Below are 14,293 nucleotides of genomic sequence, written 5' to 3'. Positions count from 1 at the left end.
TTTGTGTGATCCAGGTTCGAGCCTGGCTCCCACCACACTTGAGGAAAGAAGCGTTGGTGTTGTGGTCAGTCTCTTTGTACCTATGTCTCTGGCTCTCTACCTCTGTCTCTGTCACTTTCTGTATATATATGTCTGTAAAAGTCATCCTGGAGTGATGAAGTGTCAGTGACGACTAGAAAAAGGAAGTGGGACCTTCTCCATGCACACAAGGGGCAGGTCACCAAGAGTATCTGTGGGATTGGACAAAGCTGCGTCATGTGGCACTTGGTTGAGTCAGCAAGATTGTGGTTCTTTTTATTAATGAATTTTTTTTTAATGCTATCAGGGTTATCACCGAGGCTTGGTGTCTGCATTATAAACTCACCACTCCCAGTGGCTTTCTTTTCTTTTTCTTCCCTTCCTTCCTTCCTTTGATAGGACAGAGAGAAATTGAGAGGGAAATAAGGAGCTAAGAGAGGGAGAAAGAGATACACCTGCAGCACTGCTTGAAACTTTCCCCCTACCAGGAGGGCCCAGGGGCTTGAACCCACCCAGATCTTTGCGCACGACAACCCATGCACTCAACTGGATGCACCACTGACTGGTCCCTTGTAGTTCTCTCCCTTTATCTGTTTTGTTTTGTTGCCTCTGGCAGAGTCCTCAAGGAACCAAGAGACTGACTCGCCTCTGGCCTTGGGACTTGCGCCATGAGATCCTAAGATTCCAAGCAACCCAGCAGAGTTCTGGCTTTCACGGAGGAATCCCGGTTTTTCCAGAATCCCTTTACAGCCAGTGCCCTTGATGTGCTGCATCTTGTCAGTCACTTCTCTCTGTGCAGACAGGAACACCTCTCAAGCTTCAAGGGTTATCGCCCAGGGTGAGTTCTGGTGTCCAGTGTTTAGTCCACAGTAACTCTTGGTCCACCTGCTCCCTTTCCTGGTTTCTCCCCCACATGCTCCTCACCTGCTCTGGCTAACAGTCTATACTGCACAGGACGGAGGGCCAACTAGCAGGTCCACTATGGAGACAGTTTATTCATGGGATAGAGCCCTAACCTCTCACACACCCTGGACTGGCAGCTTCATCTTTTTAGACCTTTCTTTCTTTTTCTTTTCTTTTCTTCTCTTTCTTTCTTTCCTTTCCTTCCCTTTCCTTTCCTTTTCTTCTCTTTCCTTTATCTTGTTTTTGCCTTTTCTTTTCTTTTATTGCCTCCAGTCGCTGGGGCTCAGTGCCAATGCTATGAATCTATCGCTCCTGGTGGCCTTTTTTTCCCCCTCCACTTTCTTCAACAGGACAGAGAAATTGAGTGGGGAGAGATAGGGAGAGAGAAAGACACCTGCAGACCTGCTTCACCGCTTGTGAAGTGGTCCCCCCTGCAGGTGGAGAGTGGGAGCCCCAACCTGGGTCCATGCACTTAGCACTATGTGCACTTAATCCAGTGGCCAGCCCCTTTCTAGACCTTTCTATGAGTATTTTCCACCTTCTCCTAGTTCATGTGAGTCTTTCTTATTTGCTTGCCTCCCTCCCTCTCTCTCTCGTCTTCCTCCTCCTCCTTCTCTTTCTTCTTCTTCTTCTTCTTCTTCTTCTTCTTCTTCTTCTTCTTCTTCTTCTTCTTCTTCTTCTTCTTCTTCTTCTCTCTCTCTCTCTCTCTCTCTCTCTCTCTCTCTTTCTCTCTCCCCCTATTTATTGCCATCACAGTTACTGCTGGGACACATCTACTGCTCTCAAAAGTAAGATCTTATTTTTGAGAGGATAGAGAGAACCTGAGAGCAGCGTGGGAAAGAGAGAGAAATACCTGCAGTTCTTCATTGCTCGGGGATTCCCCCAGCTCTAGGTGGGTACAAGGGGTGCCACCCTCTGGCTCCTTGTTTTGCTTTTCAGTGCAGCACTGGGAAATGAACTCAGAGCACTGAGTCTCCGTAACAACTGAGTGCCTTCCCCAGCCCAATTTTCCACCAGACCTTTTTTGTATTCATTGCTTTTTGAGGGGGGGAGAGACACAATCGCACCCTCCCACCATTCCTGTACTGTCCGTGGCGCTTCCATGTGATGCCAGCTCCTTGAACCCAGAACAGCGCCATAACAAGGTATGCACTCTACCAGGTGAACTACTTCCTCTCTTCCTTCCTTCTTCTTTTTTTTTTTCATATTTAATTATTAACACAAGCAAGAAAGGAGAAAGAGAGAGAGAGAGAATCAGAGCATCACTCTGGCACATGTGGTGCCAGGGATCAAACTCAGTAGCTTATGTTGGAGAGTCCAAAGCTCTAATCATTGCATCAATTCCTGAATTCCTCTCTCTTTCTTTCTCTCTTTTTAGTTTTTTTATATTTATTTATTTACTCCCTTTTCTTGTCCTTGTTTTATTGTTGTAGTTATTATTGATGTCGTAGTTGTTGGATAGGACAGAAAGAAATGGAGAGAGGAAGGGAAGACAGAGAGGGGGAGAGAAAAACAGACACCTGCAGACCTGCTTCACCACCTGTGAAGTGATTTCCCTGCAGGTGAGGAGCCGGGGGCTCGAACTGGGATCCTTACATTGGTCCTTGTGCTTTGTGACACGTGCGCTTAACCCGCTGCGCTACCACCGACTCCCCTTTCTTTCTCACTTAATAAGTTAATGTTTTACTATTTTTTTTATTGCCACCAAAGTTATCTCTGGAACTCAGTGCCTACATGATAGAGACAGAGGGAAATGAAGACAAAAGGGAGAGACAGAGAGATACCTGCAGTAGTTTCATCACTCACGAAAGCTTTCCCCTGCAAATGGGAGCAGGGACTTGGCAATAAGTGCACGTGGCAATGTGCACGCTTTGCCAGGTGCTCCACTGTCTAGTCTGTCTGCCTGTTTTTCTTTCTTTCTTGATTGCCAGGGGTCAAGTCCATGTCCTTGTGGCTATAACGCATGAATTCAACCCCTGAACCACCTCCTCTAGATCCCCTAGTTCTGTTTTTATCTTCCCTCTACGAACAACAACACACACGGACCAAAGGTTCCTCTGTGCCAGGCATTACCCTGATCACTTTTCAGATCTCTATTCATTTAACCCCTTCCAACAACCTTCTCATCGTCTGTAAAATGTCTCCATATTACAGACAACTAAACAGAGGTGCAGAATGCTTAAGGAGTTTGTCCAAGGTAATACACAGCTGGAGCTGGGTTTTTGACCCTGACTTCCAAGAGTGGCTTCCGGACTCCCCAGCTTTAGTCCCAGGACAGAAGGGTATCTGCTCTTGGGGCTGAGTTGTGCCAATGAATTGAAAAGACTCCCACGTGACCTCCTAGCAGAGCTGCAGAATGAAGCAAAGCAGAACTGGCACATCTGTAACTGAATCATTTCTCTCTTCCGGCAGTTATCTTCTGGCTAGTGTCTTCTTGATGTTGTCTGAAAACCATGTTCACGATATCTGGAGTTCTTATTCCTTTGGGTCTTATTTCTCCAGCATGTCTCAATGAGTCAAAGAGTCACTCAGGAGTTAGAGCTCACGACAACTGTCTTTGGGAAAGATGTGAGGTAAGAACCACAAGGAGCGTTCATCTTCTTTTCACCCTGGATTATACTTACTTCCAGCAGTTATTACATAGTCTGGCTGGTCAACTCACTAGCTTCCTCTCTTTGGTAAGTTGTGTTATTAGTTTAGCAACCTAGCAAGGCACTCACTCTTGCCCTGTAGGTAAAACTTTGCAGAGGGACTGGGTGGTGGTGCACCTGGTTGCGCACACATATTGCAGTATGCAAGGACCCAGGTGAAAAGCTTCATGAGTCTCTGTATGTCCTCTTTCTGTCTTGGTTTTTCTTTTGTCTCTATCCAGTAAATAAATAAAAACTAAAAATATTTGGGGAAAAAAACCCTAATTTCAGTCTTGTGTGTAGGGAAAGGGGTCTTTCTTTTTCTTCTATAATCATCTGTCCATCTTTTCCATTAGTCCTTTTTTTTGTTTGTTTGTTTGCCTTCAGGGTTATTGCTGGGGCTTGGTGCTTGCACTGAAAATCTACTGTTCCTGGTGGCCATGTTTTCCTTTTTTTTTTTTTTTTTAATTGGATAGAATAGAGAGAAATGGAGAGGGGAGGGGAGATAGGGAGAAAGATAGACACCTGCAGACCTGCTTCATCGCTTATGAAGGATCCCCCCTGCAGGTGGGGAGCCGGGGGCTCAAACCCATTAGTCCTTTATCAGAAGAAGGCTGTGGGGAGTCAGGCTGTAGTGCAGCGGGTTAAGCGCAGGTGGCGCTAAGCTCAAGGACCGGCATAAGGATCCCGGTTCGAACCCCGGCTCCCCACCTGCAGGGGAGTCACTTCACAGGCGGTGAAGCAGGTCTGCAGGTGTCTATCTTTCTCTCCTCCTCTCTGTCTTCCCCTCCTCTCTCCATTTCTCTCTGTCCTATCCAACAACAACAATAACTACAACAATAAAAAAACAACAAGGGCAACAAAAGGGAATAAATAAAATAAATAAAATAAAATAAAAATAAAATAAAAAAAGAAGAAGGCTGTGTTTTGAGGAACAGGTCATGGAAGGGGGAGTTTTTTCCTCTCTCATCCCACTCACAACCCCCCTTCCTCTAGCCCTGTCATGCTTTTTCATTCATTCAACCTTCAAGCTCATGTTCATCCTGATTTTTTTTTTTTTTTTGCCTCCAGGGTTATTGCTGGAGCTCGGTGCCTGCACCATGAATCCACTGCTCCTGGAGGCCATTTTTTCCCTTTTGTTGCCCTAGTTGTTTTATCATTGTGGTTATTATTGTTGTTATTGTTATTGATGTCATTGTTGTTGGATAGGACAGAGAGAAATGGAGAGAGGAGGGGAAGACAGGGAGAGGGAAAGATAAACATCTGCAGACCTGCTTCACTGCCTGTGAGGTGATCCCCCCTGCAGGTGGGGGGGGGGCTCAAACCAAGATCCTTCCCTGCGCTACCACCCGGCGCCCAATCCTGATTTTTAAAGCCTGTCCACTGTCAGTTTAGGTCGGCAGTGAGTTGCTTGCAGATCGCTCTCCCTTCCACCTCTTCAGGGAGCCTGCCTTTTCTCCTGCTCAGCCTGAAGGTTGCTAGTGGATTTTGTTGCTGTGTCTCCACACCCCCTGGGATATCCCTCTGCGTCTGCTCCCAGGCCTCCTGCTCCTCCTAAGGCCCAGCCCACTCCAGGTGTGTGGCTTTGCTCTCCTGAACCAGATGGCTCCCTCCTCTAGGAAGCAGGCTTTTCCCCTCCGAAGCAGAGCTTGTCAATATTTGCCTTCGGTTTGTGGTTCTCTGCAGCCACACCTCCTGGCATGGCTTTGACCCAGTGTCTCTGGTTCCTGAGGTCCAGCGCGGGAACCTCCCTGAGGCACTGACCTCCATCCACATTGTACCTCCTGCTTTCTTCTGCCCCCTGTGTGTTTAAGTGTTTGCTGTCTGGGGCGGGGGTGAGGGGCAGTAAAACGTCTTACTCTAGCTGATCCAGAATCACCCTAATATTCACAAGACCCCAGGCCAAAGATTTATCACAGTAGGCTAAGCTGTGGCACATCCAGTTGAGCGCACACATTACCATGTGCAAGGACCCAGGTTCAACTCCCTGGTCCCCACCTGCAGGGGTGGAAGCTTCCTGAATGGTGAAGCAGGGCTGTGGGTGTCTCACTTTCTTTTTTCCTCTTCCTTACTCTTCCCCCTATTTTTTTTAATCACTCTAGGGTTATTGTTGGGACTTGATGCCTGCGCTACAATTCCACTGCTCCTGGAGGCTAATTTTCCCACGTTGTTACCCTTGTTGTTATTATTATTGTTATCACTGTGGTTGTTGTTGGATAGGACAGAGAGAAATCGAGAGAAGAGGGGAGACAGATGGGGGAGAGAAAGACAGATACCTGCAGACCTGCTTCACCACCCATGAAGCGACTACTCTGCAGGTGGGGAGCCCGGATCCTTACACTGGTCCTTGCACTTCAGCACCATGTGCGCTTTACCTGCTGTGCTACCACCCAACCCCCACTCCCTCCCTGCTCAATTTCCCTCTGTCTTATGCAATAAAAGAAAGAAAAACATACAAATAAAAGATTTATCTCACTAACTGCTGTAGTTCTATGCTCTTACAATTTCCCCAGAAAAGTTCGCTATAGCTGCAGAATTCTAATAAACATAGAAAAGACCTGCCCAGCTTCTCAGCTCATAGGATTCAGAGTCTTTCAGTGACGAAACCAGGGCCCCACATCTGCACAGGGAATCTCATAACTGTCTCTTCTGAGCTGACAGTGGTCCCTCTAAGAAGTTCGCTATGTCCCCGCTTTAAAGAGGCTGCTTGTCCCCCTTCCCACAACCTGGCGTCCTTTCCAACTTCTCTCACTGCTTTCCTTCCCAGACTTGAGTTTGAGTCTTACAACACAGTCAAGAAAATAGCACCTTCACCACTTGACAGAACAACCCATCCCAGGCAACCCTCCCCTCCCCCACTTACATCTTCAGGTGACATGTTATCCACAAAGCTCGTCAATTCCTAGGGAAGAGAGAAGCATGGCTCTGAGTTCTTGCTTTTTTTTTTTTTTGCTAATGGCAGTTCTGGTTCTGTCATCATGCAGTCAAAACTTTCTGGGGGCCAGGAGGTGGCACATCTAGTTGAGTTCACAAATTACTGTGCACAAGGACCAGGGTTCAAGCCCCTGCTCCCCACCTGCAGGGGAAACACTTCACAAGTGATGAAGCAGGGCTGCAGGGGTCTCCCTTCTTCTCCCTCTGTATCTCCCCCTTCCTTTTCAATGTTTCTGTCTCTGCCCCATATAAGTAAATCAACGTTTTTTAAAATTAAAATTAAAAAACTAAAAATTAAAGGACACTCTTTCCTTCTTGACAAATCCTTTTTCCTTCCTGCTTTCAGAACCAGGGGTTCCCTCCTCACTCCTAAAAGGCAAACATCCCTGCCCCCCAGCACTGCCCTCTCACCTGAGGTGCCTTCTTAGCTGGGTGAGCTCTGCCCAGAAAACAGCGCAGCAGAGACCGGAAGACAGAGGGTCTTTGACCTGCAAGGTGGGGGAGGTGGGTGGAAATGGAGACAAAGCCACACTCAATCTATTAACAGAATGGAAAGGGAGAGCGGCTTCCTAGAAGTCTCAGTCTCCCCCCCCCCTTCTTGCTCTGCTCTATCAGGCAGTAACATGGGGACACACTGACCAGCACCCTCTCTGCCATCCCCTCCCCCTCTGGCTGAGGACCCAGAGGTTAGCCCCCTCCCCCCACCCCTCAGGCCTGAGTTAGGGTGCAGGGAGGTTGTCTTCACCTGCAGGTTCAGGGGCCTCTGGCTCTTTGTGGTTCGGCGGGGGTCCGTTGGCTTCTTCGGGGGACACTGGAGCAGTGGGGAAGTGGGGAAGAAGAGGAGGAGAAGGAAGAGGAGGCAGCTGTAGGGAATGGTAAAATCAGGGTGGGGGAGATAGCATAGTGGTTCTGCAGAGAGACTTTCATGCCCACGGCTCTAAAGTCCCAGGTTCAATTCCTACCTAGCACCACCATAAGCCAAAGCTGAGCAGTTCTCTGGTTTAAAAAAAAAAAAAAAAAACATATATAAGGGCCAGGCAGCGACACATCTGGTTAAGTGCACACAAGACAGCGTGCAAAGACCCAGGTTCAAGCCCCTAGCCCTCCCCACCAGCAAGGGGAAAGCTGCTCTGGCTTATGGTGGTGCAGGGGATTGAACCTAGGACTTTGGAGTCTCAGGCTTGAGAGTCTTTTGGCATAACCATTATGCTATCTACCCCCCCCCACTCACTCTCTCCCTTTCTATCTTTTCCTCTTCTCTTAATTTCTCTCTGTCTCTATCCAATAATTTAAAAAAAAAACAATTTTAGAAAAAATACACATACAGTAGAATCAGTCCCCAGAGACTGCTCATTTCCTGCCTTGGGAAATCTAGCTGTGTCTATTCTTCCTCCCCTCCCTTTAATTCTCCTGGGTCCCACTTTTTAATTTTTTTTCTTTCTTCAGAGCACTGCACAGCTCTGGTTTGTGGTGGTGCTAAGGATTGAACCTGAGACCTTTGGTGCCTCAAGCATGAAAGTCTCTTTGCATAATTATTACACTACCTCCCCAGTCCCTGATCAACACTCATGACTGGCCTTTGTCCCTAGATCCCCAATTTCTTTTCTTTCTTTTCTTTTTTTTTTTCCTTTATTGGAAGGGGATTAAGAGTTTAAAGTCAACAGTAAAATACAGTAGTTGGTCCATGTGGAACATTTGTCAGTTTTCCACATAACACTCTAACTCCCACCTAGGTCCTCCTCTTCCATGTTCCAGGACCTGAACACTCCTCCCCCACTCCCACCCACCCCACCCAGGTCCTTTAGTGAACTACACCTATTTATTTGTTTATTTATTTATTTATTTTACCAGAGCGTCGGAACCGAACATGAAACGTTGGTGCCTCAGGCATGAAAGTCCATTTGCAAAACCATGATGCTATTTCCCCAGCCTCTGCTTCTTCTTAGGTGGTGCCAGGGAATGAACTCTGGACCTTGTGCAGGACTTCTCCTACAGCTACCCAACCCAATTTTTTTACTTAATGTAGATTTAATTAATTAATTGATGGGTTTATTTACAGACTACTGCTCAGCTCTGGCTTATGGTGGTACAGGAGTCTGAACCTAGGGCTTTGGTGCCTCAGACATGAGAGAATCTTTCCATAACCATTATGCTGTGTCCCCCACCCATCTCCAATTCATGGCTTCCCCCTCCCTTTCTTCCCCCTCTCTTCCCGCCCCCGCCCCTGGAGCACAAAGTCACCTCGGGCTTCCCATAGAGCTCATCGTCTTCATCCTCATCCACAAAGGCGAAGGACTCCGGGCGTCCTTGGGAGTCCAGGCCCGGGGCCCTGTTCCTCAGCAGCCGCACCTGCCCGTCGAAGGGCAGCTCCGACAGCTTGCGCGCCAGGTCCTGGGCGGCCCGCAGCCTCCGTTCGGGACTCAGGTGACGCAGCAACAGGGCCTGTAGCTCTGAGCGCTCCACCGCGCCCAGCAGGGTCATGGAATCTGCGGAGACCCGGGTGTGGCAGCCTGAGTGCCCACCTTCATCCCCAGGAGGGGCCCTACGGGGGCTCAGGGGCCTGACCCACCGTTGCTCCTATTCCCACCACTTCTCCCTAAAAACTTCCACTCTTCTCCCCTAAAAACTCAGCTCCTTGGTTGAGCGCACATGCTATAATGTGCAAGGACCAGGGTTCGAGCCCCTGTCCCCACCTGCAAGGAGAAAGCTTTGCCAGTGATGAAGCAGAGCTGCAGGTGTCTCTCTGTCTCTCTCCCTATCATCCCCTACCCTCTCGATTTCTGGCTGTCTCCACCCAATAAATAACGATAATTAAAATAAAAAAAAAAAAAAACTCAGTTTCAAGTCTTCCAGGATTGACCTCACTTAACCTTTTCCATCCCGACCCTAATGGATGCTAATTGGTTTTTTTTTGGGGGGGGGAGGAGAGGAGGCAGACCCTTTTTATAGCTTGTTTCCAAAATAGGTGTTACAATTTCAGGTGATATTGAAACAGGCTAATTGGCCCTGTCCCCAAAAAGAACAAGAGGAGGGATTAAAAGTCACTCAAACAGGCTGAAGTGTGAACACACTTAAGGCATCTAGAGGGACAGGCCGGATTTAATCACTCAAAGAATCGGGGACTTGTTCGAAGCATGGAAGCAAAAGCCATACTTTTAATTTTTTCCTAGGAAGTTCTCTCATCTGTTCATTGAAATTATGCTACTATAATTAGCATTTTCATTAAGCTTTCAGGCCATAAAAGAGTGGCTGTGTTATTAAGATTCACCTGGCCTTTCGGTTTTAATCATTATTGTAAAAAAAATGAGTTCACCATTTGGTAGTACTTGCTAAAGAGCTACTGGCTTGACAGTTTAGAGATCATTAGGTAGCTATTTGGGATTTGGAAAAAGAGAGAGAGACAGAGAGAGAGAGAGAGAGGGAGAGAGAGAGAGGACACTAACCTAACTTGAGCAATTTGGATGCATTGATTATCTGAAATCAGAACAGTTTTAAGGTTTCCAAATGCCTCTGTGTGGTTCTTCTTTAGTACACTAGTGGAAATATTAGATATTTATTCGATATCTTATTTATGCAGTATATTGATTTAATAACTAGTAAATACCTGATAGGAAGTAGTTTGAGGGAGACAGAAGTTAGAGTTTCTGTCCTCAAGGAATGTCCCTTTAGTAATCATCAACCTATATATTGGGGTGTCAAAAAAGTCACAATGCATTTTTTGCATAGAAAAACAGGAAAGGCTGGGGAAACAGCATAATGGTTCTGCAAAAGACTTTCATGCCTGAGACTCTGAGGCCTCAGATGCAATCCCCAGCACCACCATAAGCTGGAGCTGAGCAATGTTCTAGTGTCCCCTCTTTTCATTAAAAACAAACAAAATATTTTAAAAAGAAAAACATAGGGAGTCAGGCAATAGCGCAGCGGGTTAAGTGCATGTGGCACAAAGTGCAAGGACCAGCGTAAGGATCCCGGTTGGAGTCCCCGGCTCCCCACCTGGGGTGGGGGGTCGCTTCACAGGTGGCGAAGCAGGTCTGCAGGTGTCTGTCTTTCTCTCCCCTTCTCTGTCTTCCCCTACTCCCTTGATTTCTCTCTGTCCTATCCAACAACAACGACATCAGCAACAACAACAAAAATAGCTACAGCAACAATAAAACAAAGGCAACAAAAGGAAATAAATAAATAAATATTTTTTAAAAAATTTAAAAACAGAGAGAAATATGTCATGGCTTTTCCAACACCTCAGTATATAGATAGATGATTGTTAAAGTGACCTTCCTTGAGGGAAGAGACTATAACTTCTATCTCCTTCAACCTGTATACAAGATATATAGTAAGACAGTAAGATTAAAAAAAAAAGTAAATAAAAACATTACCCCCCAAAAAAGAGGAAAAAAAAGAAAAGAAATTCTCAAAAAAAAAATTAAAGGGAATATCAAAAAAGAATGAAAGAAAGAACGAATGAATGAAAGAAAGAGAAAAGAAGACGGGTTTGTTGGGAGTATGATGGTAGTGCACACATTACAGTATACAAGGTTCAAGCCCCTGGCCCCCACCTGCAGGGGGCAGCTTCACCAACCATGAAGCGATGCTGCAGGTGTCTCCCGTTCTCTCTCCCTCTCCTCTTCCCCCATTACTTCCTCACTGTCCTAACAAATAAGAATTACTAATTATTAATTTTTAAAAATTGACTAAAACCAAACTGAAATGTTTTACTAAAATCTCCTCTGATGGAACAATTTCATTTCTTCCTCAGGTTGGACACTGAAGGACAGTTATGATTTTGTTAAGTAACAACGAAAACAAACAACAATAACACAAAAAATAATAACACGTAAAGGGTTGGTTCCCTATTTGTGAATTTGCCTATGGACTAGAATAGACTTATGAACTTGAAACCGGAAATCAAACTGAGCAGAGTTCCCAAAACACTGGGAGACATGTGCTCACCACGAAAATAAGATAAAATAAAATAAATAAGTGCGTCTCCCTACACTTAAGATTCCCAGTCGGGGGTAGGGGAGAGGGTTGGAGTCAGGTAGTTAAGCTGCTCTCAGATCGCGGAAGAGTGTTCTTCTGGACCATCTAGAACCCTGCCCCTACCCCTTTATTCTTTTTGCTTTGCATTGGTGATTTTACTGTTTAAAATTACCCTCCACGCATAGTGCTAATGTTCTTTCTAGTTTTCCACAGCGCGACAGGCTATGATGTGAGGAGACAACATGAGATAAATGTGTAGGCTTGAACTACAGCGCTGCTGATTGAGTCAACAATCCAAATTAAATAAGGTCTCTTTCAAGAAACGTGCATGTAAGACATGTTAATGTCTGTGTTAATGAGCTGAAGAAAACCGTGTGACCTGCAGCTTGCAGGAGCCTGACCCTGTCTTCCCCCTGGGGAACGGCACCTCTAATTCATTATTCACAGGGACTTTGCAGAATAGGGCCCTGATGAACTAGAGAACGAACTGTACTTCCACCACTGAATTTTTAGCTGTCTCTGTGAGATCCAGTAATGCTGCAGCTGTGTTTTCTCTTTCTGGAAGCTGACTGTATTTCCCAAGGACACAGCTCGGTCAAGAGACTGGAGAAGCCTCATAAACAGCTGACATCACTAAGCCTTGCTACCTCTATGGAGTCCACGTTGAAGTCACTAGCTCAGGGCATGGCTTCCCTCCTTCCCTTCCCTTCCCCCCCTTCCCTTCCCTTCCCTTCCCTTCCCTTCCCTTCCCTTCCCTTCCCTTCCCTTCCCTTCCCTCCCCTCCCCTCCCCTCCCCTCCCCTCCCCTCCTCTCCCCTCCCCTCCCCTCTCCTCTTCTCCCCTTCCCTCTCTTCCCCTTCTCTCTCCTCCCCTCCCATCCCCTACCCCATCCCCCCTCCCCTCCCCTCCCCTCCACTCCCCTCCCCTTCCTTTCCCTCCCTTCCCCTCCCCTCTCCTCCTCTCCCCTCCCCTCTCCTCTTCTCCCCTTCCTTCTCCTCCTCTCCCCTCCCCTTCCCTCTCCTCTTCTCCCCTTCCCTCTCTTCCCCTTCTCTCTCCTCCCCTCCCATCCCCTACCCCATCCCCCCTCCACTCCCCTCCCCTCCACTCCCCTCCCCTTCCTTTCCCTCCCTTCCCCTCCCCTCTCCTCCTCTCCCCTCCCCTCTCCTCTTCTCCCCTTCCTTCTCCTCCTCTCCCCTCCCCTCTCCTCTTCTCCCCTTCCCTCTCCTCCTCTCCCCTTCCCTCCCTTCCCCTTCTCTCTCCTCCCCTTTCCTCCCCTCCCCCCTCCCCTCCCCTCCCCTTCCTTTCCCTCCCTTCCCCTCCCCTCTCCTCCTCTCCCCTTTCCTCTCCTCTTCTCCCCTTCCCTCTCCTCCTCTCTCCTTCCCTCCCTTCCCCTTCTCTCCTCCTCTCCCCTTCCCTTCCCTCCCCTCCTCTCCCCTCCTCTTCCTCTCCCTCCCCTCCCTTCTCCTTTTTTCCTTCCCCTCCCCTCCCTTCTCTTTCTTTCCTTCCCCTCCCCTCCACTCTCTTCTCCTTCCTTTTCCACATCTTCCCTTTTCTACTTTTGCCCCTCCCCTCCCCTCCTCTCCTGTTCCATTCCTTCACTCCCTCCCTTCCCTTCTTTTCCCTTTCCTTCCTCCCTCCCTCCCTTCCCTCCCACTGACCTTTGGAGTCCACCAGTGGCAATGTCTTGACTGTAGTGCTCTGCAACAGAGCCTGTAACTCCCCGTAAGTGCAAGAAGCTGAAACAAACTTCACATCACGCACCATGATGTCCTCAACAAAGATGGTAAATTTGCTATAGAGAGAGAAATTATGGGGGGGAGGATTTTAGCCCCCATAGTACACCAGTCCCTTTGCCCTCCCTTGCATCCTTCCCCCTTCCCCCTCATCCTGTGACATTTGCCAAGAATTTGATCACTCACAGTTTTCATTAAGGTCATGGGACTATAAAAGTAAATCAAATGTTGTGATTCCAAACAGTGACCCTGATCTCAGCCTCCCTCCCATCCCTTCTCCACGGCCCATCACATCTGAACTGATTCCAGCCGGTGCCCCTGACCTGAGCTGGTTCCAACCAAGGTCAGGCAAGTAGGGGAGCTTCTTGACCTGGATGATGCTGTCATAGAGGGAGGGCTGCAGGCTCTGAGCCACCATGTTGGCCAAGATCACAGCCACCATCATGGGGAGGATGTGAGCAATCTGGCCCGTTAATTCGAAGCAGATCACAGCCGTGGAGACCGTGTGGGACACCGCGCCAGTCAGAGCCGCTGCTCCTACAACAAGACCGGAAAGACTCTGAGAGTGAGGGCTTCCAATCTTGGCATGGGATGCCCATGGGCCTTAAGACATGGTGTGACCCTGGCTACTGCCAACATCCTTTTTTTAAAAAAAAAAAAAAAACTGTTAGTAGAATCATATTTTGTTTTATTTATTTTTTAAATATTTATTCCCTTCTTGTTGCCCTTGTTATATTGTAGTAGTAGTTGTTGTTGTTGTTGATGTCGTCATTGTTGGATAGGACAGAGAGAAATGGAGAGAGGAGGGTAAGACAGAGAGGGGGAGAGAAAGATAGACACCTGCAGACCTGCTTCACCGCCCATGAAGAGACTCCCCTACAGGTGGGGAGCCAAGGGCTTGAACCAGGATCCTTACGCTTGTCCTTGTGCTTGGAGTCACCTGCTTCACCGGGATCCTTGAGTCAGTCCTTGCGCTTTGCACCATGTGTGCTTAACCCGCTGCGCTACCACCCAAATCCCAGTAGAATCATATTTTAAGTGAAATGTTCATGTTTTCAACATCATAGTGAAATAATTCACCTAAAAGGTTACAGAATAT

The 14,293-nt window shown here is 47.6% G+C and overlaps 1 protein-coding gene across 1 annotated transcript in view; it reads right to left on the bottom strand.

Moving 5' to 3' along the window:
• The window catches only part of CLCN1 (chloride voltage-gated channel 1), a 77,269-nt gene that overhangs the window by 4,024 nt on the left and 58,952 nt on the right, over window positions 1-14,293 (bottom strand). Inside the window, exons 15-20 of the mRNA XM_007522315.2 lie at window positions 13,518-13,731; window positions 13,120-13,253; window positions 8,727-8,971; window positions 7,231-7,348; window positions 6,897-6,973; window positions 6,415-6,453 (exon numbers count right to left, since the gene is read on the bottom strand). Of these exons, the coding sequence (XP_007522377.1) occupies window positions 6,415-6,453; window positions 6,897-6,973; window positions 7,231-7,348; window positions 8,727-8,971; window positions 13,120-13,253; window positions 13,518-13,731 (827 nt within the window). The remainder of the gene's footprint in view (window positions 1-6,414; window positions 6,454-6,896; window positions 6,974-7,230; window positions 7,349-8,726; window positions 8,972-13,119; window positions 13,254-13,517; window positions 13,732-14,293) is intronic.

The sequence above is a fragment of the Erinaceus europaeus genome, chromosome 8 (genome assembly GCF_950295315.1).
Source record: "Erinaceus europaeus chromosome 8, mEriEur2.1, whole genome shotgun sequence".
Classification (NCBI taxonomy): domain Eukaryota; kingdom Metazoa; phylum Chordata; class Mammalia; order Eulipotyphla; family Erinaceidae; genus Erinaceus; species Erinaceus europaeus.
Note: the sequence above shows the minus strand (reverse complement) of the source record. Positions and strands in the feature narration are given on the sequence as shown.